The sequence below is a fragment of the Poecilia mexicana genome, unplaced genomic scaffold (genome assembly GCF_051168715.1).
Source record: "Poecilia mexicana isolate PSO_F unplaced genomic scaffold, ASM5116871v1 scaffold_2, whole genome shotgun sequence".
In the NCBI taxonomy this organism is placed as follows: domain Eukaryota; kingdom Metazoa; phylum Chordata; class Actinopteri; order Cyprinodontiformes; family Poeciliidae; genus Poecilia; species Poecilia mexicana.
Window position 1 is genome coordinate 52924592 of NW_028263371.1, and position 27949 is coordinate 52952540.

A 27949-nucleotide genomic window follows, 5' to 3' on the forward strand; every position below is an offset into this window, starting at 1 on the left:
AAAATATAACTTATCTTTATAACATTTTGTGTTATGAAGATAAAGAAATCATGACTCTCTTCCTCTCCCAGGTTTATCTGGGTTTTCACAGCCAAAATGCCCTGCAAGGTGGACAGTGAATTATCCAACCTTATTTTACCTTTTCTAGTCATGAGTGGATTGAATTTACTACATAAATTTTACTGAAAAATTGTTTGTCTTTTGGATCAACACTTTAACTGAATTAAGTTCCTAAAATGTAACTATTTGGACAAAACTTTCTGACATGAGGCTTTTTACTTCAACTAAATGACTAAAGGGAAAGTAGAAAAGAGAAACAACATGTGACCAGCAGGAGGAGATTCTTTATGCACAAGATGCACCAGAACACAAACTGAATGCACAAGATTTTATTAACAATTTTCTTAAAATATTTCTCTTTTTAAAAACATGGCTTCAGGCATAATACTCGGTCCCTGAACATAAAGGTATGAGGTGAGGACAAATTCATTTATTAAAAAAGAAAATAAAGAAAAAAAAAAGAAAGCAGACACATTAGTAATTTCAATAATGCACAACAAATACAAAATGTGAAAGAAAAACACTTAAAGCAATGGAACAAATTGTTGTCGTCCAGTTTCAAATGCCTCAACAAGTCAGAGGAGTCATGCCACACAGCCTGTCCAACAGCAACAGGTTAACAGGTTTAGTCGAGAGCAGCCAGGTAAAATAAATTAAAATCTAATAGGTAGCTTAGCCAGGAGTGGAAACACAGCCTGAACAGGAGGGAGCAGATCAGCAGGTCAGGACTAGTTGGAAGCTGCAACAACCTGCAGCTGCAGCCGCAGAGCAACGCTGCAGAAACACAGCAGGTGCAGCACCTAAAACCAACCATAATCCCAGCCAGAGATTGCAAAAACACCACTTATGATCTCAGATGAGCAGATCAACAACACAAGCCAACATGTAGCAGGGGAAACTAAAACACACACACCTTGATTGATGCTTCACACACACCTTGATTGATGCTTCACACACACCTTGATGCTTCACACACACCTTGATTGATGCTTCACACACCTTGATTGATGCTTCACACACACCTTGATTGATGCTTCACACACACCTTGATTGATGCTTCACACACACCTTGCAGTGCCTGCCCAACTATGAAGGTATCTGCCACCAATCAGCAATGAGCTTCTGACTGCATCTGGTGCTCAGAGTGGGGAGGGTGGAAAACCATCCACCACAAAAAGAAACAAATGATCTCAGAATATAAAAATATCTCATCTCTAACTGGTCTTTGTTTTTCCATAGAGATTTTTCCAACTTGGGCCAGAATTTTCCTGGTTCTGCTGATTCTACTTCCTGTTTCTGGAGGCCTTTTATTTCATTTCCGACATTATTTCATGTCAGGTGAGTTCCTCTTACATCAGTATCAGTACTAATGTCCAACATGCTGAGGTTTTCTGAGTTTTCCTGAGACAGATTGTGAACATTTCAGACAATGAAGCCTGTATTGACACAGAAAGATGAAGGAAGCTTCATAGTCGTGGTTTCATTGTTTACGGTTATGGATAAAATGCTGAGTTTTCCTGGTTTCTATGGTCAGGAGCTGAACCCACATGAACTCAATATACGTTTGTGGGTGAATGAGAATAGAAATAATCTACAAGTTTATAATAGGAAGTACTGCAGAACTACACAAAATGGTTGAATTATCCGTCTTATGAAGATAAATAAATCATGGCGTTCCTCCTCCCATCAACAGTCTCCAGGTTCACCTGGTTTTTCTGAGCCAAAATGGAAAAACCCATTGGGAAAACTTATAAAAGTTTCCACAATGCTTTGATTTTTGGCATTTTGTTTCACTATAACTATTATAACTATTATAACTATAATCCTGCTGATCTTAACAGAAATTCTAAATTGGAAACATTTATTACAGGCGTCCAGATCAGGTTTTTGCCCCCAAATCAGAGTCTTTATTTTGAGTTTTGGCCGATACAGAGTCCCAATCTGATACTTAAAAAAAATCATTTCAAAAATAAAGAACAAAGAAACCGAATAAACAGAATAAACAGAATAAACTTACATATATAGACGACCCCGACTGAGATTTAACACTCGATTCTGATTGAGTCTGAAATTACATAATGTCAAACAACATGGTAGATAAAACATTAAAACATTAAAGTTACACATAAATATTTTCATTGTTTTTTATTTTATTTTCTCTACCATTGTACATCATAAAATGCTTTAAGCTGCTGCTGTTTCTGGCAAAAGAAAGACAAATGTCTGATTAGTTGACCTGCAGCTTCAGACCAGCAAACGTTTCTATGATTCACTGAATGATTTACGTCTGTAAGGTTGATGCACTGCAGCACAAAACCTTCAAATGCAATGATGAAATAATTACTAATAATTGAAAACTTGAATGTAAGACTTTTCTAACATCAACCTTAGCCTTGTAGGGTCGATTCCATAAAAGGACAAACTGAAATTCCCAGATCCAAAGTTCTGATGAGTTTCTGTCTGTCCTGCTGAATATTCCTGCTGTTTCTCATCCACTAGACATAAATCAAACCCACATTACAGGATGATGATATGAAGTCATTGAAACTTTTCTCTGCTTTGGACTCATCAGTAAACTGTTTTTCTCTCCGTTATCAGGTGGTTAAAAAGTGCAAATATATTCATAACCATGTGGATGATAGTGAATCTTTTCTTCTGAGTCTTTGAGAGGAAGTTTAGATCACATGGATCCTCTGTCAGCATCTGGTCACTAAATCCTGAGCTCCACTTTGTGACTGAGGTGTTTTTCTCCTGGATTATCACTGAGGCTCCATCACTGTGAACATCAACATCATCAGTTCTGCTGCTGTCAGTGCAGCTCATCTGTTTGTTTCTCAGTCTACAGGGTGGAGGTGGATTCAGGAGAGGAGTCTGTTCTGCTGCCATTTAAAACTGCAGTCTGTCTGCCTGGAGGAGTCAGAGTGAGGTGGAGACACAACAATCGCAAAGTGGTCTACGTTAATGACGGGGACTTAGATTGGTATCAACACTGGCTTTATAAAGACAGAACTGAGATTAAAGAGAAATCAAACTTTGGAGACTTCAGTTTGACCCTGAAGAAACCAACAAGCAGAGACACAGGAACCTACAGCTGCACCGTCTACAAAGACTCATCAGATGAAATCCTGACCATGAAGCAGGTGCTGCTGAAGGTCAAAGGTCAGTACTGTAAATATAGGCTACATTTTATATCTGTTAATATTTCCATTAAAGAATAATGAGGATAAATGTTACTGAAATATAATCTATAATAATAAAGAAAATGATGTAATAAATAATGGCAAGACTATTCACAATAGATGTTATGAAATAAAAGTAAATTTCTGGGTTTTATTTAAAATTATTAACTATTTAAACTACCAGCTTCCATCCTTTCATCCATCTATTGTTCCTACCAACTTATCCATTCAGGATGACACTGAGGTTTTGGTTCCTAGAACCACTGGGTGAGGAGGGTTCAGCATAAACTGGTCACCAGTTCATCACAGGACAGGTGGAGCCAGAATAATCTGTATAAAATGACTAAACTTTAATGTTTCAGTTTAGTTTCTTATCAAAGGGATAAAATTATAAACAGATAGAAACAATTATTTATGTCTGTGGATTTATTTCAGTAACTTGTTATAAAACAGTAACTTCTCTTTAATCATATTCTAACTTTCTCCTCTCCTCCATCCAGCTGGTCCTGACTCTCTCATCATATCCATAGACTTTGGTTCAGGATTCAGTGGCTACGCCTTCAATGTTAAACCCAGACAGGAAGGAGGAGAGACCCAGATAAAGAGATGGAGTGATGGACTTGGACTAGACACCCCAAAGACTCCAACCTGCATCCTGTTAGATGAACATGAAGAATTTATAAAGTTTGGTTATAAAGCTAAAGCAGCATTTAATAATATGAGAAGAGGAGGAGAAGCAAAGAAACATTATTTCTTTGAAGACTTCAAGAGGGATGTCCTTAACATAGTAAGTAAAAGTAAAGAACTACAAATAAATCTTCTTTCTTGGATTCTATCATGTTTTCTATGAACACACCAGCCTTCTCATTTTGAAACTGAGTCAATATTTGAATTTAACATATTTTAAACCTGAACTCGGTTCCCTTCACAGTTTTTCTCCTGCTGTCAGTAGAAAGGTCTTAACACTGGGTCTCTAATTATAATAATATCTCTTTCATTTCAGGTTGTAGTCTAGCAGATTATTTTGCACTGGGGTCATTTATTCATCAGTAATCTGACAGGAAGGGGGGAAAGACAAGCAGCAAAGAGACTCATTATGGCTGTAGCTAGGTCTATAGCCTGTAGGGGGCGCCACTGCACCATGCGACGCCATTAGACTGATAGTTTCTGAACTTTTAGAAAAAGCAGAACTTATACCTATGGTCTCATTTATCAAAAAAAAAAAAAAATCCCTAGCAATTATACTAAATCTGTAAATTTTTGCATTTATAAAACCAAAAGTTTTAATCTTGATTTAAATTTACATCCACACACTTTATAAATCACAGCTGCACCTCCATGTTTCCATAAGGTTCCTCCTCAGGTTCTGCTCTCTACTCTCCCATATTCAATCATAAAGGTCAATGCAAATTATCTCATGAATAATAAAGTTTATTAACTGATTCAGACGATTGTGTGAAAATCTGTTCCTCTGTCAGGAGCATCACTGCAGCCAGAGAAGCAGATCTGATCATTTTCACAGCTTCTGACTGATTTCTTGGTAAAATAACTCATATAATCATGTCGAGGTTGTAACTTTCACTTTTATTGGCAGCTGCTGTTAAAAAACAACAATAACAAAATAGTAAAATAAATAAATAAATGAGGTTTTGTGGAGGTTTTCTTACAGTTTTGTGTTGTTTTTTTAATCTGTCTTTTCCCAACTTTCATCACTTAAGCTTGATAAATAAAATTCAGTCACAAATTATTTAAATTAAAATTGAACTGTAAAGCCATTTACAACAGTTAAAATTAAATAAGCACAGAATCTACATCTGATTAGTTTTTTAACCAGTAAAATCTGTTATTTCATCTTTAAATCAAACTATTGTTCAGCTCATTAAAGGAATAAGTTTCTGCTTGAACTGACTTTAAGACTGCAGCAGTTCATCATGAGTAGATTTGATAAACTATCCTGGTATGAACACAAACTAACAGACTGAAACCTGTTGACAGGACTACTGGTCGGAGGGAATCGAAGCAGCCAACAGGAAGTGGATGTTGATCCTGAAGGTTTTTACAGAAGTTCTGAGGTTCCTGAAGGACGATGCTCTGAAAACCATCAGATCTCATCCAGAAGGAGGAGAGTTCACAGCGTCTGACTTCACCTGGGTGCTGACTGTTCCTGAAAGCTTGAAGGATTTTCGTAAACAGTTCATAATAAAATCTGCAGTTCAGGTAACATCATGTTTTTAGAGTCATCATCTCTAAATGTTCATCAGAATCAGACTTCTGGTTTCTCCTCCAGGCTGGTCTTGTAACAGATGCCACTAAAGACAAACTGATGTTTGTTCTGGAGTCAGAAGCAGCTTTGACCTGGTGTTTGAAGCTTCAACCTGATGGTTTCATCACACAGAACCACAGCAGAGACTCACAGGATCAACCTGCAGGAGCAGCAGAACCTGGTACCAGCTGGAACGGTACTGAGTGGATCTGTAACGTCTCAAGCTTATGTATTCAAATATGACAAATAATGTTTTGGAAATTGTTGAGAACGAGAGTCTCAATCGATGAATCATAATTTGTATTGACACACGGAGCATAAAATCAGCCAAGAAAAGCATTCAGACTTTACTTATTTGCAACATTTTTGTTTTAATTACATTTTTAATGGACCTGATCCAGGACTTTGTCATCACCATCTGACAAAAATAAATATAAAATTATTTTAATGACCCTTTTAGTGATATTTTTACTAAGACAAATGCTTCTCAAGAAACAAATAAAATATTTAAAACAAACAACAAAAAGTCCATCTGATGGAGTTGATACAGAACTGAAGGTGACAAACTAGTGAGTAAAAATAAAAACTTGATGCATGTGAAGAAATGCAATTTATGTAAAATACATTAAAATGAATTAATTGCAGATTTAAGTGAGATTTGACAACAATTTCACTGAAAGAGTCAAAAACTGATGGAGTTGACAAAAAGCCAAACTACCTCAATTTATATGATGTTATTCTGAAGGAGGTCATATTGTAGCTCATCAGGTCCTTGAAATCTTTACATTTTACCAAAATTAAGCTTTTATTTCACAAAATGTCATCAAAGTTTTGTAAATTGTTAGTTATTGTGTTGACACATCATGATTGTGACGAGCGAATAAAAGAAGAAAAAACTAAAGAATAACATAAGCTAACCAGAGCTAACTAGCCTCTTAGCAAAGGAAGAGAAAGGAAGAGGTCATGGGGTCATCAGAGGTTCTGGTGCCCTGACAGGTCACCAGCTGGAGATGGGCACTATGACCTCCTGACCCCACTAGGGACAAGGATGAACAGAAAATGGATGGATGGATATTTTGTGTATATTTTCTTAAAATGTTGTTCTTTATCCATAGGACCTGTTTGGTCCTCCAGAATCACTGTTTTACATTTTTGTTCATAAATGTTTCACCACATCTTTTACCAACCTAACAAATTCTAATTTCCTCCTCCATCTAATAACTGATTGTTTTCACCTCGGCCCAGAATCTGGGAATAAATCTTTTAAATCACTGAGGGGGAAATTTGCTTCACTTTTTATTGCTGAATAATTTTAATTCAGCCACAATGGAGAGTTTTCCAGTATTAGTTCATGTTTGAGACGATGTCTCAGCATCTTAATGATGATTTTATTTTAACCAATCAGAGACAGACTTCCTGGTTTCCTTCCGTTTTTCTTGAGTCCATCAAATTTTCTTATAAATCTTGGATATCAGACCTTTTGTTGACCGAGTCTTTATGAAACCAGAGTTTCTGGTCTTAAACTCTCCCATGAAGGTCAGTTTTACCAAGTCTCTCTCTCTCTCTGTCTCTCTCTCTCTCTGAGGGAATAGAGCTGGAGACGGGAGGGTCGGTGTGAGTGGATTTTTGAGGCGGGGCTGGGCGCGATGATGCCTGGGCGGGCCGGGGCTGGCCACGATGATGCCAGGGCTGGGCGCGATGATGCCTGGGCGGGCCGGGGCTGGCCACGATGATGCCAGGGCTGGGCGCGATGATGCCTGGGCGGGCCGGGGCTGGCCACGATGATGCCAGGGCTGGGCGCGATGATGCCTGGGCGGGCCGGGGCTGGCCACGATGATGCCAGGGCTGGCCACGATGATGCCAGGGCTGGCCACGATGATGCCAGGGCTGGGCGCCATGATGCCGGTGCGCCGCCGGGGTGGGCCGGGGCGCCGCCGGAGTGGGCCGCGATGATGCCGGGGCGCCGCCGGGGCGGGCCGGGGCTGGCCGCGATGATGCCAGGGCTGGGCACGATGATGCCTGGGCGGGCCGGGGCGCGGCCGGGACTGGCCGCGATGATGCCAGGGCTGGGCGCGATGATGCCGGGGCTGGCCGCGATGATGCCAGGGCTGGCCGGGGCACCGCCGGGGCGGGCTGCGAAGATGCCGGGGCCGGCCGGGGCACCGCCGGGGCTGGCCGCGATGATGCCGGGGCGGGCCGGGGCGCCGCCGGGGTGGGCCGGGGCTCCGCCGGGGCGGGCCGCGATGATGCCGGGGCGGGCCGGGGCTCCGCCGGGGCGGGCCGCGATGATGCCGGGGCGGGCCGGGGCGCCGCCGGGGTGCCGCTGGGGTGGGCCGAGGCTCCGCCGGGGCGGGCCGCGATGATGCCGGGGCGGGCCGGGGCGCCGCCGGGGTGGGCCGGGGCTCCGCCGGGGCTCCGCCGGGGCGGGCCGCGATGATGCCGGGGCGGGCCGGGGCTCCGCCGGGGCGGGCCGCGATGATGCCGGGGCGGGCCGGGGCGCCGCCGGGGTGCCGCTGGGGTGGGCCGAGGCTCCGCCGGGGCGGGCCGCGATGATGCCGGGGCGGGCCGGGGCGCCGCCGGGGTGGGCCGGGGCTCCGCCGGGGCTCCGCCGGGGCGGGCCGCGATGATGCCGGGGCGGGCCGGGGCGCCGCCGGGGCTGGCCGGTGCACCGCCGGGGCTGGCCGCGATGATCCCGGTGCGGGTCGGGGCGGGCCGGGGCGCCGCCGGGGCGGGCCGCGATGATTCCGGGGCGCCGCCGGGGCTGGCCGCGATGATCCCGGTGCGGGTCGGGGCGCCGCCGGGGCGCCGCCGGGGCGGGCCGCGATGATTCCGGGGCTCCGCCGGGGCTGGCCGCGATGATGCCGGGGCTGGCTGCGATGATGCCGGGGCTGGGCGCGATGATGCCTGGGCGGGCCGGGGCTGGCCACGATGATGCCAGGGCTGGGCGCGATGATGCCGGGGCGCCGCCGGGGCTGGGCGCGATGATGCCGGGGCGGGCCGGGGCTGGCCGCAATGATGACGGGGCGGGCCGGGGCTGGCCGCGATGATGCCGGGGCTGGGCGCGATGATGCCTGGACGGGCCGGGGCTGGCCACGATGATGCCAGGGCTGGGCGCGATGATGCCGGGGCACCGCCGGGGCGGGCCGCCATGATGCCGGGGCGCCGCCGGGGCTGGCCGCGATGATGACGGGGCGGGCCGGGGCGCCGCCGGGGCTGGCCGCGATGATGCCGGGGCGGGCCGCGATGATGCCGGGGCTGGCTGCGATGATGCCGGGGCTGGGCGCGATGATGCCTGGGCGGGCCGGGGCTGGCCACGATGATGCCAGGGCTGGGCGCGATGATGCCGGGGCGCCGCCGGGGCTGGGCGCGATGATGCCGGGGCGGGCCGGGGCTGGCCGCAATGATGACGGGGCGGGCCGGGGCTGGCCGCGATGATGCCGGGGCTGGGCGCGATGATGCCTGGACGGGCCGGGGCTGGCCACGATGATGCCAGGGCTGGGCGCGATGATGCCGGGGCACCGCCGGGGCGGGCCGCCATGATGCCGGGGCGCCGCCGGGGCTGGCCGCGATGATGACGGGGCGGGCCGGGGCGCCGCCGGGGCTGGCCGCGATGATGCCGGGGCGGGCCGCGATGATGCCGGGGCTGGCTGCGATGATGCCGGGGCTGGGCGCGATGATGCCTGGGCGGGCCGGGGCTGGCCACGATGATGCCAGGGCTGGGCGCGATGATGCCGGGGCGCCGCCGGGGCTGGGCGCGATGATGCCGGGGCGGGCCGGGGTTGGCCACGATGATGCCAGGGCTGGCCGCGATGATGCCGGGGCTGGGCGCGATGATGCCTGGGCGGGCCGGGGCTGGCCACGATGATGCCAGGGCTGGGCGCGATGATGCCGGGGCACCGCCGGGGCGGGCCGCCATGATGCCGGGGCGCCGCCGGGGCTGGCCGCGATGATGCCGGGGCGGGCCGCGATGATGACGGGGCGGGCCGGGGCTGGCCGCGATGATGCCGGGGCTGGCTGCGATGATGCCGGGGCTGGGCGCGATGATGCCGGGGCGGGCCGCGATGATGCCTGGGCGGGCCGGGGCTGGCCACGATGATGCCGGGGCAGGCCGGGGCGCCGCCGGGGCTGGCCGCGGTGATGCCGGGGCGGGCCGGGGCTGGCCGCGATGATGCCGGGGCGGGCCGCGATGATGCCTGGGCGGGCCGGGGCGCGGCCGGGGCTGGCCGCGATGATGCCGGGGCTGGGCGCGATGATGCCTGGGCGGGCCGGGGCTGGCCACGATGATGCCAGGGCTGGCCGGGGCGCCGCCTGGGCTGGCCGCGATGATGCCGGTGCGGGCCGGGGCGCCGCCGGGGCTGGCCGCGATGATGCCGGGGCGGGCCGCGATGATGCCAGGGCGGGCCGGGGTTGGCCGCGATGATGCCTTGGCTGGCCGGGGCGCCGCCGGGGCTGGCCGCGATGATGCCGGGGCGGGCCGCGATGATGCCTGGGCGGGCCGGGGCACCGCCAGGGCGGGCCGCGATGATGCCGAGGCGAGCCAGGGCGCCGCCGGGGCTGGCCGCCATGATGCCGGGGCAGGCCGGGGCTGGCCGCGATGATGCCGGGGCAGGCCGGGGCTGGCCGAGATGATGCCGGGGCTGGCCGGGGCGCCGGCGGTTGTCGGTGCGGGTCTTGATGCTACTGGATCTGGGGATCCTGGTGATCCTTCTATTGTAACTGTAGAAGAACAGCCTGAGTAGCGATCTTCTATTACTTGTGGTCGCTTTAATGAAGTTGTTACCACTGATGGTGAGATGATACATGATTAATCTGTCGAAGTTTTGATGCAGATTCAGAGGAAAAAAGATCTGATGAAATTTTTTGTGAAAACCTTTGTGAAGATGAAAGCATGCTTGATGACCATTTGCTGAAACTGTCTCAGAAAAGGAAAAGTTGTGAACCTGCTAACAGCAGCACTAAAGCTCTCAGAGCTCAGAGAGCAAACAAAGCAGGAGAGCAGCTTGGAGTCTGATAGTAGCTTTTCTTTGAGCCATGATCAGCAGAATCTGTATCCTCCTGCTGAAATTAAGAAGTTTTTGCAAAAAACTAAAGGACTCAGGATGATAAAAATTGAAGAATATTTTCCAGATCTAAAATTGTTTGTTGAATCCTCTCGGGTTTTAACAAAGAAAACTGGACATTTTGTTGATGACGTGTTAACAGATCAGGAAATATATCGCTTAAAGAAACTGATTTTGAAAGTCAGACACTCACTGCTGATGAAGATGAGGACATTTAGAGACATTTTTTACGTCTCTGTGTCTTTTCTTTTGTTTCTTCATTTCAATGTGTGACTTTAAAATAGGCACCTTAAATCTAAATGGTGCCAGAAATGAAGAAAAGAGGGCTGAGTTTTTAAGACTCATGGCTCTAAAGAACATTGATATAATGTTACTTCAGGAGACACACAGCACTGCTGATGATGAGTGTGATTGGAAGAAGGAGTGCGGAGGGGAGGTCTTTTTTAGCCACAAGTCCAGTTGCAGTGGCGGTGTTGGGATTGTGTTTTCTAGGAATGTTTTCCTGTTTCTTGTGAAGCAGAGGAAATAATTGAAGGTCACTTATTAAAAGTTAAAGCCAAATATGAAAAATAGTTTTTCTTAATGTGTCAGCACCAACTAAAGGGGTTGATAGAATGGTATTATTGATACTTTAGGTGACATTGTAAATGACTGTAGTGATAATAATGATTATTTGTTTTTGTGTGGAGATTTTAATTGCACTGAGAATCCGTTACTTGATAGGAACCACTTAGAACCTCATGCTGAATCCTCTCGGAGGCTCAGGCAGCTGACTGCGACCTCTGACCTTTCAGATGTGTGGAGAGATTTCAACAGGAATCAGAGACTGTAAACATGGAGTCATTCTAAAGATAATCTTTTATCCTTGGCAAGATTGGATCGTATCTATGCTTTTAAACATCATTTGAATATATTTAAAAATTGTTAAATAATTCCTGTTGGTTTTTCTGATCACTGTCTGGTTTGTTGCTCTGTGTTTATTAAAAATGTCCGCATACAGAGTGTCTATTGGCATTTTAATACCGCTCTTTTGAATGATACAGCTTTTAGAAAGGCTTTTGAATATTTCTGGGTCAGTCATAAACAATCTAAATCAGATTTTTCTTGTATCCAACAGTGGTGGGATTATGGTAAATGTCAAATTAAGCAGTTGTGTCAACAGTTCACTCGCAGTATCACTAGAGACATAATCAGATCTATGAGGGACTTGGAGACTCAGGTAGTAGAGCTGCAGGGTTTGGCGGCGTCTACAGGAAACCGAGGGTTTTGAACTTCCCTCAAAGATAAAAAGGCCGTTCTGGCCAACCTGTTGGGCACAGCAGCCAAAGGAGCCTTGGTCAGATCACGCTTCCTAAGTGTATCGGAGATGGATGCCCCGTCTCACTTTTTCTTTGGACTAGAAAAAAAGAATGGGCAAAGGAAGATTGTTCTCTCCCTAAAGACTGACTGTGGTTCTACCATCTCAGGTTCTTCTGAGATCAGGAAGTTTGCTGTCAGTTTCTACAAAGATCTTTTTAAGAGTGAACATTTGGAGAATCCGGATGTGAGCGATGGTTTCTACGAAGGACTTCCTCAGGTGGATGCTGAAGCCGATCGAAAGCTGGAGGCTCAACTCACGCTGCAGGAACTGCATACTGCCTTGATGAGCCTAAAGAGGGGTAGATCCCCTGGCATCAGGGGCGGATCTAGAAAAATATTTGTGGGGTGGCAAGAGGGTGGCAAGGATGTTTCAGGGGGTGGCAACAGCCAAAGCACAGGCAGCAGAAATACAGGTGAAGTTTTATTGCCCAAAAACCAAAATGACAGTGTGGGCATAACACGAGATAACACAGAATGGACAAGATCATAAAGCAACCAAAAACGAACAAGAGAACAAGAAACCAACAAGAAACAAAGCCAACCATGAACTTAAATATAATTAAGGCAAAACTATGAATAACTTATGAAACAAAAGCAATTAAAAAAAATATCAAACATCAAACACCCAGAAATCATAACAGTCCAGTACTTAAGCATTTGTATAGGTAACCTACTGAAAAAAATGTACATGTTAACATCTGTGCACTCCTAAAACAACGTGAGAATAGATGCATCAAGTAGAGAAAAATGTATACTAAAAAAACTGAAACTTTTATTATTTACTCAAAATACATCATCCATCCAACCAACCGTTAACTGCTTAGTAAGTATATATGTATTATTATTTTAGGAGCTTTAACAATCCCTGAGAATGCAGATTAATGAAAGGTTAAGGTCATTTCTATATCAGCTTAATACGCCGATTTCCATGCTGCATAGCAAAACGCTTTACAAATTGATCAAGATCTAAAGATTTTGTTCGTTTTGATTCAATGCTGAGTACAGCCAAACTTGAGAGTCTTGTCTCTGTCATAACTGACCGCAAATAGGTCTTAATGACTCTGAGAGTTGAAAAACTCCGTTCACAGGATGCACTGCTCACTGGTAAGACGACAGCTATTTTGCATAACCTGAACAACTCGCAAAAAACGTCCTGGTATTGGTCCAACCATTGGGTCATCTCCATCAGAGTGGTAGGACATTCCTTTTTTCTCTTTTTCTTCTCCAACAGCACCCTTACCTGATGCAACTCATGTTTGAGATTCTCAATATTTGAATCATAGGCTGTAGCCAATAAGAAAACAGCCTCATCTTTTAAAAAAGTTTGACTAGATGGATTTAGTGCCTGCACACCTTGCATAATGTTGCAATTTGTGTTAGAAAATCTTCTCCCTATTTCTCCAATCATGTTATCCAGAACTGGATAATAGACAGACATACGGAAAGCATGTTTGTTATCTGGAACTACATGCTGCCCCAAGGTGGAGGAAATGACACTTTCTTGAAGCACCTTTGCTGTCAGTCTTGACCTCTTTGGGTTTTGTTGAGTTGTATCAATGTTACTGCGCTGACATAACTCAAGTGTTTCATGCCACATTTCTTCAAAAGAGTCAGGATTACGATACTGAGCCAGTATCTCTTTAAGTGATTCAATTAGTTCAACCACCTTAGAATGGTCCACTGTCTTAGACTGGAGCATGTCTGATAAAAATTTGGAGTCACTCAAGACCTTTCGAAACAGAACCAGACAACCAGCAAAATTTAGATCCATCTGAGCCAAAATCCCCCTGGCTTCAACAGCTCTTTGTGGATGTTTCTCAGAAGCAATCTCCTGAAGCACCTGTACTATTGCAGGCAACCTGTCCATAACATTGCGACATGCTATGTGCCTACAAGCCCAACGTGTGTCACTTAGCTGATGAAGTTCCCTTGGTGCACCATCAAACATCTTCCGCTGCACGTCCAGCCATTTGTTATGTATATAAGAGCCAGATATAAAAACATACATTTGCTCTAATAAGGAGAAGAAGTTCCCAGCATCTGTCACGCTTTTTACAGAGTCCACTATGACCAGGTTTAAGCAATGTGCACTGCAGTGAACATAGAAGGCATGGTTGGCTACTTCTATGATTTTAGCTTGGACACCTGCATGTGCCCCACGCATGACTGCTGCACCATCATAGCCCTGACCAACCAGATTTTCCTTGTACTCTAACCCGTGTCTTTCAAAGAAGCTTATAATCTTGTTGCTTAATGCAGCAGCATCCATGTGTTCTGCCACTTCAAATTCAAGAAAGCTCTCATGAACCACACCACTGTAGTAGTATCTGAGGACAAAGGACATTTGTTCTTTTTTCTGAACATCTTGCTCTTTTTGACCTCTTGAATGATTTCCTCTTTAACCATTCCTGCCAAGCATTCAAGTATTTCATTCTGGATCGTTTTACTTGTGGACTTAGCATTTTTAGCTTGTTGTTCAAGCCTTTTTTTATTACGACATTATGGTTACCCAGCAAATCTAGCACAGATAGAAAAAGTCCCTTTTTTTCAGAGTCGGTAGACTCCCTGTGACCACGCTGGGCTATGTTTTCTGTCGCAGTTAGAACAAGAACCTCAGCTAATGTTTTAATGTAGTACTGATTTTCAGTCACTTGTATTTTATTGTGTTCGTCAATCATTTCCAGCATTGAAGTATTTCTTAAAATCCTCTTTTTGTTTTCAGTCCATGCAAACATTGCATTCAGATGGTTTTCAGATCGAGCATGACAAAGAAATCCACTGTCTGTCAAGGTAGCCTTTTTCCAATTGCGGTAACCATCAAATGAGCTAAAAACTGTTGTTGGCGTGTCAGGGAGTGAGAAATGTCGACAAGCAAAACAGTAAGCAGAGTCTTTCAGATGAGAGTATTCCAACCAAGGGTGTGCATCGTACCATTCATTTCTGAAGCTCCTTCTGGCTCCCCCTTGGAAGGTTCTTGGAAAAGACTCATGCCTTGGCTGAGTTGGGTCCTCACGCCACGACTTGGATATGTCTACATAAAGTGAATATATAAATTCTGATCACAGCTCTACTATTTATGAAATGTAACAAATAGTAAAAACACAATTTGGAACAGTCTTTTATCAGCTAACCATCAAGCTTAATTAAAACATACAGCATAAAAACAGTACTTTGGTTAATTTGTTCAACTTTATTTAAGTCTGTGACAGCTGACACTACTGTCACACAGACCTGAATGGTAACTTTTTTGTTCATCCTTAACATTAATTTAGACATTAATTAGAGAATATTTTAGATTTTTATTTTTGAAAATTATTTTCATTAGCCTGACTTTTTAGTTAAATATTTGCAGTGCACACATTTAGTGTTTAGTGCTATAATTTTCTTAACAGGTCTTCTTATTCAAGTTTTATAAAGCAAGTTATGAGGATTACTCAAAAATATTTAGTTGAAGAGACCAAAGACATATCTGTTTAAATGTACTGATTGGAATAAATTAGAAATATATTCGAATCAGATGTAACTCAGAACTAAGTTAGTGATATCTACATACCACGTGGACCAACTCGAACAAATGTGTTTGATGTGTCAGGCTCTCTCCTTTCACTGCATGAACCCTGGATGTTGTCCAGCAATTCTCTTTCTCCCTGTTCTTCTTGGTGATCCTCTCCCTCATCCATCTCCTCGTTGCTGTGCAGCTGTGCCACTACATCCTTTCCCTGGTCACCTGGGCTTTGCTCTCCGTCATATTTCTGTTGATTCTCCCTCTTTTTTATCCTCATCTCCTCCGTGAATCTTACTCAGCTGGTTAGTCTCTGTGTCTCCCGCCTTTGCCTTTGGTAAGAAGAAGCTAGCGATGCTACCTTTCCTCTTCATATCTGTAAGATTTGAAGTTATTTCACAATGTTTTCCTCTCAAACATTTAATGGATATCAGTTTACACAAACCACGAGTCGACCAAACATTGAACTTACTCTGCATATATTTAGGATTTTTTTTTACTGTCTCAAAAAAAAAAAACAACAGCCGATTGAGAGTGCAACACCGCATAAATTTTTCAAAAACGACTTGGAGTTAGAACAAAAAATTGCCATATGTCTATTGACCTATTTTCGCCTGTCTTTACCGGACCTACTCTGATAAATACTGCAGCCATGACTGGTTCTGAATACCGTGGTAAAGCTAGCCGCTTCGTTGGAAATAGCAGTAAAGCCAGACGGTACTCAACTTTGGCATCTGCACAAGAGACAACCGCTCTCTCCCTACCTTGCACTACCTACTACTGCAATAATTTTTCTAAACGGACATAGATATTTAATACTTTTTTTTTTTTTTACCTCTTTACTCTTACTATCTTCAGTCCTTTTCATTTCATTTCTCACTTCCCGCCACTCAGTCAGCTCAATCAGAATGTTTTGCTTCTTCTTCTTAAAATTTATTGGCAGTTGGCTACAAAGTTAGGTGAGCATTACCGCCACCAACTGGTATGGAGTGTGGACTACATTGTGCTGCATTCAATGTTGTCGGAAAAAAATGTTCGTGTTCGTAATGTCCAGCGGGGGTGGCAAACAGGGTGGCAAGGCTCTCCGTTGGGGTGGCAACTGCCACCCCATGCCACCCCGGTAGATCCGCCTATGCCTGGCATGGACGGTCTTCCTGTTGATTTTTACAAGTCCTTCTGGTCTGTGATCGGAGAAGACTTGTTGGAGGTGATCACAGATAGCCTGCAGAGAGGTCGGCTGCCTCTGAGCTGCAGGCGGGCAGTCGTTACTCTGCTTCCAAAGAAAGGAGATCTACAGGATCTAAGGAACTGGCGACCAGTCTCTTTGCTCTGCACGGACTACAAGATCTTTTCCAAAGTTCTGGCTACCAGACTTAGAGAAGTGATGTCTTCAGTCATTTACGGGGACCAGACGTACTGTGTGCCTGCAGGCTGATAAGTGACAATGTCACTTTAATCAGAGATGTTTTGGAAATCTCCAGCTCATTGGGCTTAGATATTGGTCTGATTTCTATAGACCAAGAAAAAGCTTCTGACCGGGTTGAACACCGATATTTGTGGCAAACCTTGACTGCTTTTGGTTTCAGCCCTGGTTTCATAGCTATGATCCAGGTTTTGTATCGTGACATTGCGAGTGTACTTAAAATAAATGGAGGCTTAAGTGCTCCATTCAATGTTTTAAGAGGAGTGAGGCAAGGCTGTTCTTTGTCAGGGATGCTTTATTCCTTGGCATTTGAACCTTTGCTTCATAAGCTGAGGAAAGATTTGTGTGGTGTTTCTATTCCTGGGTGTAATGTCTCCTTAAAGTTGTCAGCTTATGCTGATGATCTGATGGTTTTTGTAAACGAGCAGGAAGATATTGATGTTTTGGTCAACACTGTTTTTCTTTTTGGCTGCATTTCTCCTGCTAAAATAAACTGGAGAAAGAGTGAGGCTATCGCTGTTGGGAGTCGGCTGGGGGATCAACTCAGTCTGCCTGGAGGCCTAGTGTGGAGAAAAGGTGGGCTCAAGTATTTAGGGGTCTTTTTAGGTAGTGAAATATTTATGCAAAAAAATTGGGAAAATGTTTTAGATAATGTTAAGGGTCGACTTTTGAAATGGAAATGGATTTTACCTAAAATGTCATATAGAGGAAGAGTTCTTGTTATTAATAATTTAGTTTCTTCCGTCATGTGGCACCGGCTGATGTGTGTTGATCCTCCAGTTTCTCTTTTATCAAATGTTCAAAGGGCACTAGTGGATGTTTTTGGGATGAACTTCATTGGATTCCTCAAAGTATTCTCTTTCTGCCGAGAGAAGAAGGTGGACAAGGCCTGGTCCATCTGGCCAGCAGAGGCGCTGCTTTTCGTTTTCAGTTCATTCAGAGATGCTCACAGGACCCACAGACCTTGTGTGGAGGAGAATATCATGCTGCATTCTTCAGAGATTTGGCGGCATGGGTCTGGATCTGCCTCTCTTTCTGATGGACTCCAGCAGAATGAACTCCTCTCTTCTTCCAGGTTTTTATAAGAGCGTTTTCTCTGTGTGGACTTTGCTGAGGAAGGAGAGGCAGCAGCAGGCTGAGTCTCTGTACTGGCTGCTCCAGGAACCGGTTCTGTTCGGGAGTTTGTTGGATTGCCCTGTGTGGGGAACAACAACCTGGTCCAAACTCCTCCACACTGCAAAAGTTTATTGTCTTGGGAGGGTGGTAGAGATGACTGGACCTCGACTGGATGATCCTGTGGAACTCGCTGCTTGTTTGGGAATAGAATCTGTTAGAGTTGTTGGTCGGCTTTTGAGCTACTGGAAACACAAGTTAAGTGAACATCAATGTTCCCTTTTGACTGATTATTATGAAGGTTCTGTGTTACCAAATCATCTGGACCCTTTTCCATCCATCAGACTGTTTCCTGGGATCAAGAACTGCTCTGGTCCTTTACTGGATTCGGTGGACAGTAAAGGAATCTCCCTAGAAGGAGCTTCTGGGAAAATGATCTATAGGCTGTTTGTAAAAACTCTTAATCAGAACAAACTGAATGGACGCAGTGACACAGTGTGGAGATCTCATATCTCCTTAACACCTGAAATCAAGCCTGAATGGAAATCGTTGTATAAGCCTCCTCTACCGAACAAACATGCAGATTTACAGTGGAGAATCCTTCATGGTATTGTAGCTGTTCACTCATTTGTTTCTGCTATTAATCCTGCTGTAGAAGAAAGATGTGAACAGAGGGAAACAGTGTTTCATTGTTTTCTAGACTGTATTCGTCTGTCAGCTCTTTTTGTGCTTTTGAGAATTATTTTCAACAGATATGGTGAAGTTTTCACTAAACAGGTTTTATATGTGGTGTTAAATTTACACGCCAAAGAAAGACCAAATGTCAGTTGATAAACTTGTTGATAGGACAGGCTAAAATGTACATAAGCAGAAAGAGGAAAGTGGAGGAAGAGTTGAATATTAATGTGGTTTCTTTATTTGTTAACCTGGTGAAGTCTAGGCTATTGCTTGAATTTAATTTTTATAAATCAGTTTCAGATTTAGATACCTTTTGTCACACTTGGAGTTATGGGGAAGTAATTTGTAGTGTGGTAGAAGGAGAACTTATTTTTGGAAGGGTGTTAATGTAATGCTGTGTGTGGTGTATGTTTTGTTTTTCCTGTTTGTTTTTTTCACTGTTACATAGTTTGTGATACTATGTCGATTATTTATTGAAAAATAAATGAGCTATTAAAATCTCTCTCTCTCTCTCTCTCTCTCTCTCTCTTTCTCTCTCTCTCTCTCTCTGTCTTTACTAAATCATCCTCTGCTTTTGGTTTTCCATAAACCAGAATGAAGCTCAGGTTTTTTCCAGCTGTGGCTTTGACCTTTGACCTCTGGTCATCTGCTGTTGTTTAAATTGTGTTATACAAATAAATTTGACATGAACTCTGACCTTTACTGAGGCCTGCAGAGCTTTAGATGTGTTTCCTGGTTTCTTCTGTAACTTCCTGTTTGAGTCGTTGATGTTGGAGTCATTTTGGTTGGTCAGTCTCTCCTGGGAAGCTTCACCACTGTTGTTATTCTCTATTTGTAGATAATAACTTTCACTTTGTTCACTCAGGTTAGAAATTATTCTAACTTTATTTAATTTCACTTTTTAATCCAAAGAGTATTTTTGAATTAGATCTTTTACACTGATGTCAGTGACCTGGTTTCTCATCTGTTCTTAACTGTAGAATAAACCTTGACATCGCCTACTTCATGTTGTCAGACAGGTTCTGTTTACCTGATTCTTGATTCTGACAGTAATCAGATCTGGGTTTAGTGCTGAAATTGAATTTTAAAATGTGTCTGAATGGTTAATATGGATTTAGTCTGAAACATGAAGCTGGATAAACTGATGATTTGATCAGAAACCAACAGCAGCAGCAGTCAGGTTTTCTAGATAAACTGATGATTTGATCAGAAACCAAAAGCAGCAGCAGTCAGGTTTTCTAGATAAACTGATGATTTGATCAGAAACCAAAAGCAGCAGCAGTCAGGTTTTCTAGATAAACTGATGGATGTTCTCTCATTTAAAGCATCAACCTGATTATTGGTTTGTTAAAATACATTTAAGGCTCTAACTCTGAATGTCTTCATGTAAAACCAGCAGAGCTGTTGTTTCTGAGGATCCATCATTGTAATTAAACATGACTGTAAACCAATCAGAATAATTGATACATCATTAAAGGAGAACCAGACTTTATTATAATGAGGTCATGATAACATTAGAAGATTCCTGAAGATCAACCTGAAGTTCTGAATATTTAATTTTCTATGACATCGTCTTCTCCTTCACTATCTGACCATTTTCAGATAAATTTATCTTTATTTCTGAACTCTGATCAGAAAAACCCTGAAGTTAAAATGTACATCAGTGATGATCAATAACCTTGTTATAAAAATACCAAAGATAATCATTTGACAGACAGAAACTATTTTATCTCCAAAGAGTCTTTAGTTGAAAACTTTCCATCTAGATGATCAGTTGAAGGATGACGGATCATTCAGGTCTAAAGACTTTCAGATTCTGTTCATCTGCTGGTGACATCAGGTAATAATTTCTTCTGAAAGTCAGAAATCGTGTTGATCCAGAATATTTCAAGAGATAAAACGTTTTATTTCTCAGAGGGAAAATGGCAACAAATTACCTTTGGAAACATTTGCAATATATTGTATATTTTTAATTTCATGTTTAACATTTATTTCTACTCACTTATGTAATGTTACTGTTTCAGTTTGTTCTTTATGAATTTAATATACCATAAAAAAGGAAATAACTTGTTTGTGAATCTATTAGTTTTTAAAGATTTAATGTGTTAAAACTTAAACACAGGATGAGCCATCAGTCTTTTAACCAACAATCTGGATTCAAATCCTTTCAGTTTTATTTCCTAGCTGCAGCATCTTAACAGCTGCAGCATCTTAACAGCTGCAGCATCTTAACAGCTGCAGCATCTTAACAGCTGCAGCATCTTAACTGCAGCATCTTAACTGCAGCATCTTACCTGCAGCATCTTAACTGCAGCATCTTAACTGCAGCATCTTAACTGCAGCATCTTAACTGCAGCATCTTACCTGCAGCATCTTACCTGCAGCATCTTAACTGCAGCATCTTCACTGCAGCAGCATCTTAACTGCAGCATCTTAACTGCAGCATCTTAACTGCAGCATCTTACCTGCAGCATCTTACCTGCAGCATCTTAACTGCAGCATCTTAACTGCAGCATCTTAACTGCAGCATCTTACCTGCAGCATCTTAACTGCAGCATCTTACCTGCAGCATCTTAACTGCAGCATCTTAACTGCAGCATCTTAACTGCAGCATCTTACCTGCAGCATCTTAACTGCAGCATCTTACCTGCAGCATCTTAGCTGCAGCATCTTAGCTGCAGCATCTTAACTGCAGCATCTTAACTGCAGCAGCATCTTAACTGCAGCATCTTAACTGCAGCAGCATCTTAACTACAGCATCTTACCTGCAGCATCTTAACTGCAGCATCTTACCTGCAGCATCTTAACTGCAGCATCTTAACTGCAGCATCTTAACTGCAGCATCTTACCTGCAGCATCTTAGCTGCAGCATCTTAACTGCAGCATCTTAACTGCAGCATCTTAACTGCAGCATCTTAACTGCAGCATCTTACCTGCAGCATCTTAACTGCAGCATCTTACCTGCAGCATCTTAACTGCAGCATCTTACCTGCAGCATCTTAACTGCAGCATCTTACCTGCAGCATCTTAACTGCAGCATCTTAACTGCAGCATCTTAACTGCAGCATCTTACCTGCAGCATCCAGCTCCATCTCCTCCTCCTCTAACTTCTACCTGCAGCATCTGAACTGCAGCATCTTACCTGCAGCATCTTAACTGCTGCAGCATCTTAACTGCAGCATCTTAACTGCAGCAGCAGCATCTTAACTGCAGCATCTTAACTGCAGCATCTTAACTGCAGCATCTTAACTGCAGCATCTTACCTGCAGCATATTAACTGCAGCATCTTAACTGCAGCATCTTAACTGCAGCATCTTACCTGCAGCATCTTACCTGCAGCATCTTACCTGCAGCATCTTAGCTGCAGCATCTTAGCTGCAGCATCTTAACTGCAGCATCTTAACTGCAGCAGCATCTTAACTGCAGCATCTTAACTGCAGCAGCATCTTAACTACAGCATCTTACCTGCAGCATCTTAACTGCAGCATCTTACCTGCAGCATCTTAACTGCAGCATCTTAACTGCAGCATCTTAACTGCAGCATCTTACCTGCAGCATCTTAGCTGCAGCATCTTAACTGCAGCATCTTAACTGCAGCATCTTAACTGCAGCATCTTAACTGCAGCATCTTACCTGCAGCATCTTAACTGCAGCATCTTACCTGCAGCATCTTAACTGCAGCATCTTACCTGCAGCATCCAGCTCCATCTCCTCCTCCTCTAACTTCTACCTGCAGCATCTGAACTGCAGCATCTTACCTGCAGCATCTTAACTGCTGCAGCATCTTAACTGCAGCATCTTAACTGCAGCAGCAGCATCTTAACTGCAGCATCTTAACTGCAGCATCTTAACTGCAGCATCTTAACTGCAGCATCCAGCTCCATCTCCTCCTCCTCCTCTAACTTCTACCTGCAGCTCTGCAGAGCGACACGCTGTGACCAAGTCCTTCCTCCTGCTGACCTCTGAGTTTCTCAGGCAGCTGCTGCTTGGAGGAAAACCTCACTGTCACCTCTCAGCTTCTAAGTTTAAGGAAATAAATCAACATTCAGGTTGTTTAGTTTCAGTTATTTATAAATAAAAATGTTAATTGTGTCAGATGTCCCATAACTGCAGACTTTGAAATTACCAGAGGATCTGCAAACATGATGCAAATAAATCAAAATCTTAATATGAAGAAATTAATATTCAGATGAAATAAAATGATCTCTAAAGCATTTAACTACATACAGACACATTCAATTAATTAGAACATTATAGAAAAGTTTAGAGTTTTATTTAAGATTATAATATCAAATCAGACCCAGAAAACAACATTTTTAATATATAATTTTTTATATATAACTTTGTATAACTTTGCTTAAAAAGTCTTTTTAATATCTAACTTATTGGTTTTATTTTCAAAAGGTTCTTATCTGAAAAATTAGTCTTATTAGAACTAATAATCTGATCAAATATGATGGTATAATTTAGATAAAGTTGTTTTTTCAGCATCTTTCTTTTTATAAATCATTTTAAAGCCGATACAAACTTCATGAAGACACGCCCACTTTACTCTAAACACCTCAGACCTTCATCATCACAGTGACATCACTTCCTCTAACAGTGAATCCATCATCATCATTTCTACTCAGATTTCTGTTAAAGTCTCTCTGTCCATTTTTATTATTTTCTTTCTATGATCAGTCTGAGGAGCTTTGGCTCTGGATCATCACTGATCTGGAAATTTCTTCTCCAGAGATTTCCAGCATCACTATGGCAACAGAGACGGGAGATAAATGAACTAAAAACCTGAATCTACCTGTAAAAACATTGATCATTGTTCATAGAGCAGCTCAGTGAGGTTTCTGTGTTTCTACAGATCCAGCAGGAGGTCAGGAGGTCGTACAGTTTACTGTGGAACCAGAAGAAACCAAAGTCCTGCTGGAGACCCAAAGAGACGGGAAACGGTACCTTGTTGTCGACTGTGGAGGTAAAAGTTACTCACCGTTATTAAAGGTTTAAAGACGAGTTTTAAAAACATTTTTATCCACAGTAAACATGTTGAAGTGATGTTGTGTTGCTCGGTGGATCAGCTGGTTTCTCTGCTGCCTTGCAGCAAGAAGGTTCTGGGTTTGAATCCCAGTCTGGGGTCTTTCTGCATGGAGTCTCCATGTTCTCCCTGTTCATGCCTGGTTTCTCTCTGGGTACTCCGACTTCCTCCCACAGTCCAGAAACATGACTGTTGGGTTAACTGGTCTCTGTTTGTCCCCCACAACTCTGTGGGGACAATTGGATAAATGATGGATGAATTAATCTCTTTGATTAATGTTTGTAGAATGTGAGTTAAAATGTGTGATAAGTTGTTTCCTGAGATTTTTCTATTAATATATTTTATTCTCTTTCTTATTGTCAACAGATGAATATAGTCACTTCACTGTTCATGAAGTCCTGAAAGGAGGAGACCTGAAGCTGCATGAGACCTTTGAAATAAATTGGGGAGGAAAAGATGTGGAAGGAAAATTCAAACAGTTCCTGATAGAAATCTTCTCTGATGGATTCTGGAAAGAATATGAACAAATCTTCCCCAATGAGGTTCTGAAGATGATGTATGATTTTATTCATCTCAAATATTTGGATGAAGATGTTCAGATCCGTTGCCCGGGTAACCTGGTCATGTTGGCTCAGAAACAGAAACAGATTGAAACGTTCTTTGATTCAGTGGAAGGAGCTTCCTGGGATGATGGATCTATCAGGATCTCCAGAGAGAAACTGAGATCTTTCTATGATGAGACTCTGCAGAAAATCACAAGGAATCTCAGAGAAACATTAGACGAAAATCTCAACATTGGGTTTATTGTGTTAGTGGGAGGATTGGCTGAGAGCCAGATTCTACGTCAGCACATCACTGATCAGTTTGGACGTCAGTATAAAGTCCTGTGTCCTCTTAGACCCCAGGAAGCGATTCTGAAAGGAGCCGTAGAGCTGGGGAGAAACCCAGAGATGGTGGAGCCTCAGAGGAAACGTCCAGCTTGGTTCAGATGTTGTTCATGAGATTTTTGTTCTTATTCAGACAATCTGCATAGTTTTCTTGTGTTTTTTTTGTTTGTTTGTTTGTTTGTTTGTGATTGAATAACTTTTTCCATGTTCCATTTTTGCTGTTTTGTACCAGAAACCAATAAATCAGTTCTACAGACTTCAGTTTGTAACTGAATTAAAAATAAAAGTTAATTTTGATTTAACCTGGTTCTCCTTCCTCCCTTCTGTTTGTTCTGGTTCTGATTCTTTATTTTGAGTCATTTGATTTCTGATTGCAGGATTAATTTAGACCTGAACGTTAAGCACCAAAATGTAGGTGTTAATATTTAAAAAACCCTGTAAGTTTAATTGTTTTATTGTGATTTTTACACAATGAAAGCTTTAGAAAACTAATATTTGCTCATAAGTTTTAGCTTCAATTAATTAATAAACCATCTGAAGAAGTTTCAGGTGGTTCATTGTTCATGTCCTATTTTTATATAGTTGCACATTTATTAAAATCTCCAAGTAATATTTTTGAATAACTAGTTTTCTTATGGGTTTAATTAGTGTGTAATCTTTGGTCATTAACATTATTTCAGATAAAATAGAGATAAAAATACATAAACCACAGATGAAAACATTGTTTTATTTTATATTCTTATTCCCACTCAACATTTCCTGCAGGCAGCAGCTGCAGTATATTTTACACTCACTATGTCACTAAAATCAGTCAGTCTGGAAAGGTCTGGAAAGGTTTTTAGCAACCATGAGTCAGCAATGGGGGACCCTACTGTACAAGCTACTGGGGTATGGTACACAGTTTCCATCAGGAGAGGGCTCTACATTTACAGTGAGAAAATGTGTCAGTGACGGGTATTAATTTAAAATACTTTGTAGAACGGCACTTTCTGAAGTTCGGTCCATTTACTTGCATTAGCTTACTGGCACATATTCCACATTCAATATGGCGGACGCTGTTACGTATCGCAGCAACGGGCCGACCCGCTTTATGAGGCATCTACGATTTATGTCTATGAAGTGAATGATGATGACGTTGGTGACAAGCTTTACCCAGAATGCACCTCATCTGGATCCTCTTCAGGAGTTTCAGGCAAGAGCCTGCCGCAACCCCCACCCTACCTGTTGCTCCTTCGTAGTGATGTCACTAATATGATACAATTGAGGGAGGAACTGACTGGTGTTGATTTCTAAATCAACACCAGACTGAGTGTTGATATAGACTGTTGGAGTTAATTTAGAAATCAACACTGGACAGAATTGCTTTTTATTTAATTCTTTGGAACTCTTTAGGGAAACTAACACTCACACTCATGTTGTTGAATTAACACTGTATTTTTTACATATAACACACTGGAAATCTAACACTTGGATTTGCTGTGTAGAATCTGTATGTAAAATTTTTGGAATAACTATAGTTTTCTTGTGTGTTTAATGAGTACATAATCATTCTACATTATTTCAGAAAAAATGCTGATAAAATATATGAACCACTCTTTAAAATAATATATATTTTTAATTCCAACTCCACTGAAAATTTCCTGCAGGCAGCAGCTGCAGTAACACATTTAATCACTAGATGGCGCACTGAAACCAGAAAAGATGGAGATGGTTTTTTTTTTTTTTTTTTTTTTTTTATTGACAATAAAGGGGTTTACAAAATAGCAAACTCAACGCAATAAGTAACAAAACAGACAAGACAACAATGCCAGGGTGTTACATAGGAAGCACAAACAAAATGAAAAGCAAATAAATAAATAAAAAGTTAACTTAGAAAGATGTTAAAGTGAGAGCACATATCCACTGTCTTAATTGCTTTTCTATTCCTTGAATACTGGAGAGATGTAATATATTGTTTGAATTCCACTTTAAAGGTTGAAAAGCGAGGTTTCTGATTTGAGAATTTAGATTTATGTATATGATATTTTGCGATTAATAAAATTAGATTGATAATATAAAAATGTTTGGTTTTATTAGTGGGATAAGAGAAGAATCCAAACAACATATTTATATAAGTGAGGGAAAAGTCATCAAGAATTCTTTGGGAAATAAACATACAAATATCTTGCCAGAAAATACAAGAGAAATAGCATGACCAGAATAAGTGATAGAGATCTTCTTCATAGAGTTGGCAAAATGAACAGTTTGTGTCAATGTCTTTTTTGTATCGTTGAAGGAAAAATTTGCAGGGATAAAAACGATGGATTAGATGGAGATGGTTTGGTTTAAGTTGCGCCACATTTAATGACGTCAGAGCCGCTAGAAGTTGAGTCTGAACAGAGACCTTCATCATGGTCTGAGCTCCTCCTCTTCCTCCTGTGACAGACAGAGGAGATCTGAGAGGAGCAGCAGGAGGAAGAGAGTGAGGAAGAGGAGGAGTCCTGCTGCTGAATGAACGGCTTGTTGGAGTGAAGAACAGGATCTGATCAGAGGACTGAAGTTCTCCTCCTGCTGCTGCTTCATCAGGTTCCTCTGCTGCTGCATCAGGTCAGACCTGCTCACTAACTTTCACCTTTAGCTGATTTGACCTCCGACCTCTGAGGTGGGCGGAGTCAGAGCTGCTTCACCTTCATCTTTAATGTCTTCATGTCTGAAAACAAGCTGCAGATTATCTGAGTTTCCAGGTCAAAGGTCAGTCTGACGGCCTTTCTGCTGCATGTTCTCCTGATGTTGGTGATGAAATGAAGAGTCTGTTTCAGTTTTCCTGTTTTCTTCTGGCTGCTGCAGAGAAATGGAGATGAAGGATCATCAGTCAGACTGAACTGCTGCAGCCTGTTCAGAGCTGAGATGAGATTCAGTCTCACATGATGGAGAATTATCACCTGGAGGCTCTTTAAATGTGTTTCATCACATTAATGTGTCTCATCTGGCTGTTTCTATCAGAACCTGAGCTGATGACCAGAACCAGATCAGAGCTGGTCACTGATCAGAGTGAGATCAGCAGCTGAAGCTGTTTACAGTCAGACATCATGTATCAACCAGCAGCTTCATCACCTGATGGTTTCCTCCTGATCTCAGACTCTGATCTGCTCTCTGGGAATCAAACGTGTCGTTTCTGTGTGAATCTCTGAGGCTGAATGTGGAACCAGAATCTGAGTCTCTCAGCTGTGAAGGATGTTTGTGAAACGGTCGACTGACAGGAAGGAATCTGCTCTGATTAAAACCTGCAGCATGATGGGAAGTTTTCAGGACAGAAAAGCTTCAGATGAACCTGAGGATGAACTCAGTGCAGCTGATGGAGGTTTTGTCTTTAATTCATGTTGCTCCTGTTTGTCTGAACCATCAGTGTTTATCTCA

General features: G+C 43.2%; 2 protein-coding genes across 2 annotated transcripts in view; one reads left to right on the top strand and one right to left on the bottom strand.

The window, feature by feature from the left end:
* LOC106912979 (heat shock 70 kDa protein 12A-like) overlaps window positions 1-24855 on the top strand; it is a 32920-nt gene extending 8065 nt beyond the window's left edge. Inside the window, exons 4-10 of the mRNA XM_088002929.1 lie at window positions 1300-1398; window positions 2899-3219; window positions 3740-4026; window positions 5235-5456; window positions 5527-5698; window positions 23496-23606; window positions 24033-24855. Of these exons, the coding sequence (XP_087859055.1) occupies window positions 1300-1398; window positions 2899-3219; window positions 3740-4026; window positions 5235-5456; window positions 5527-5698; window positions 23496-23606; window positions 24033-24667 (1847 nt within the window). The 3' untranslated portion in view covers window positions 24668-24855. The remainder of the gene's footprint in view (window positions 1-1299; window positions 1399-2898; window positions 3220-3739; window positions 4027-5234; window positions 5457-5526; window positions 5699-23495; window positions 23607-24032) is intronic.
* On the bottom strand, window positions 12823-14280 carry LOC148160939 (zinc finger MYM-type protein 1-like). The gene has a single exon (XM_088002903.1). It carries the CDS (start codon window positions 14263-14265, stop codon window positions 12823-12825), a length of 1443 nt encoding a protein of 480 aa, XP_087859029.1. The 5' UTR covers window positions 14266-14280.
* Window positions 24856-27949: the final 3094 nt, after the last annotated feature.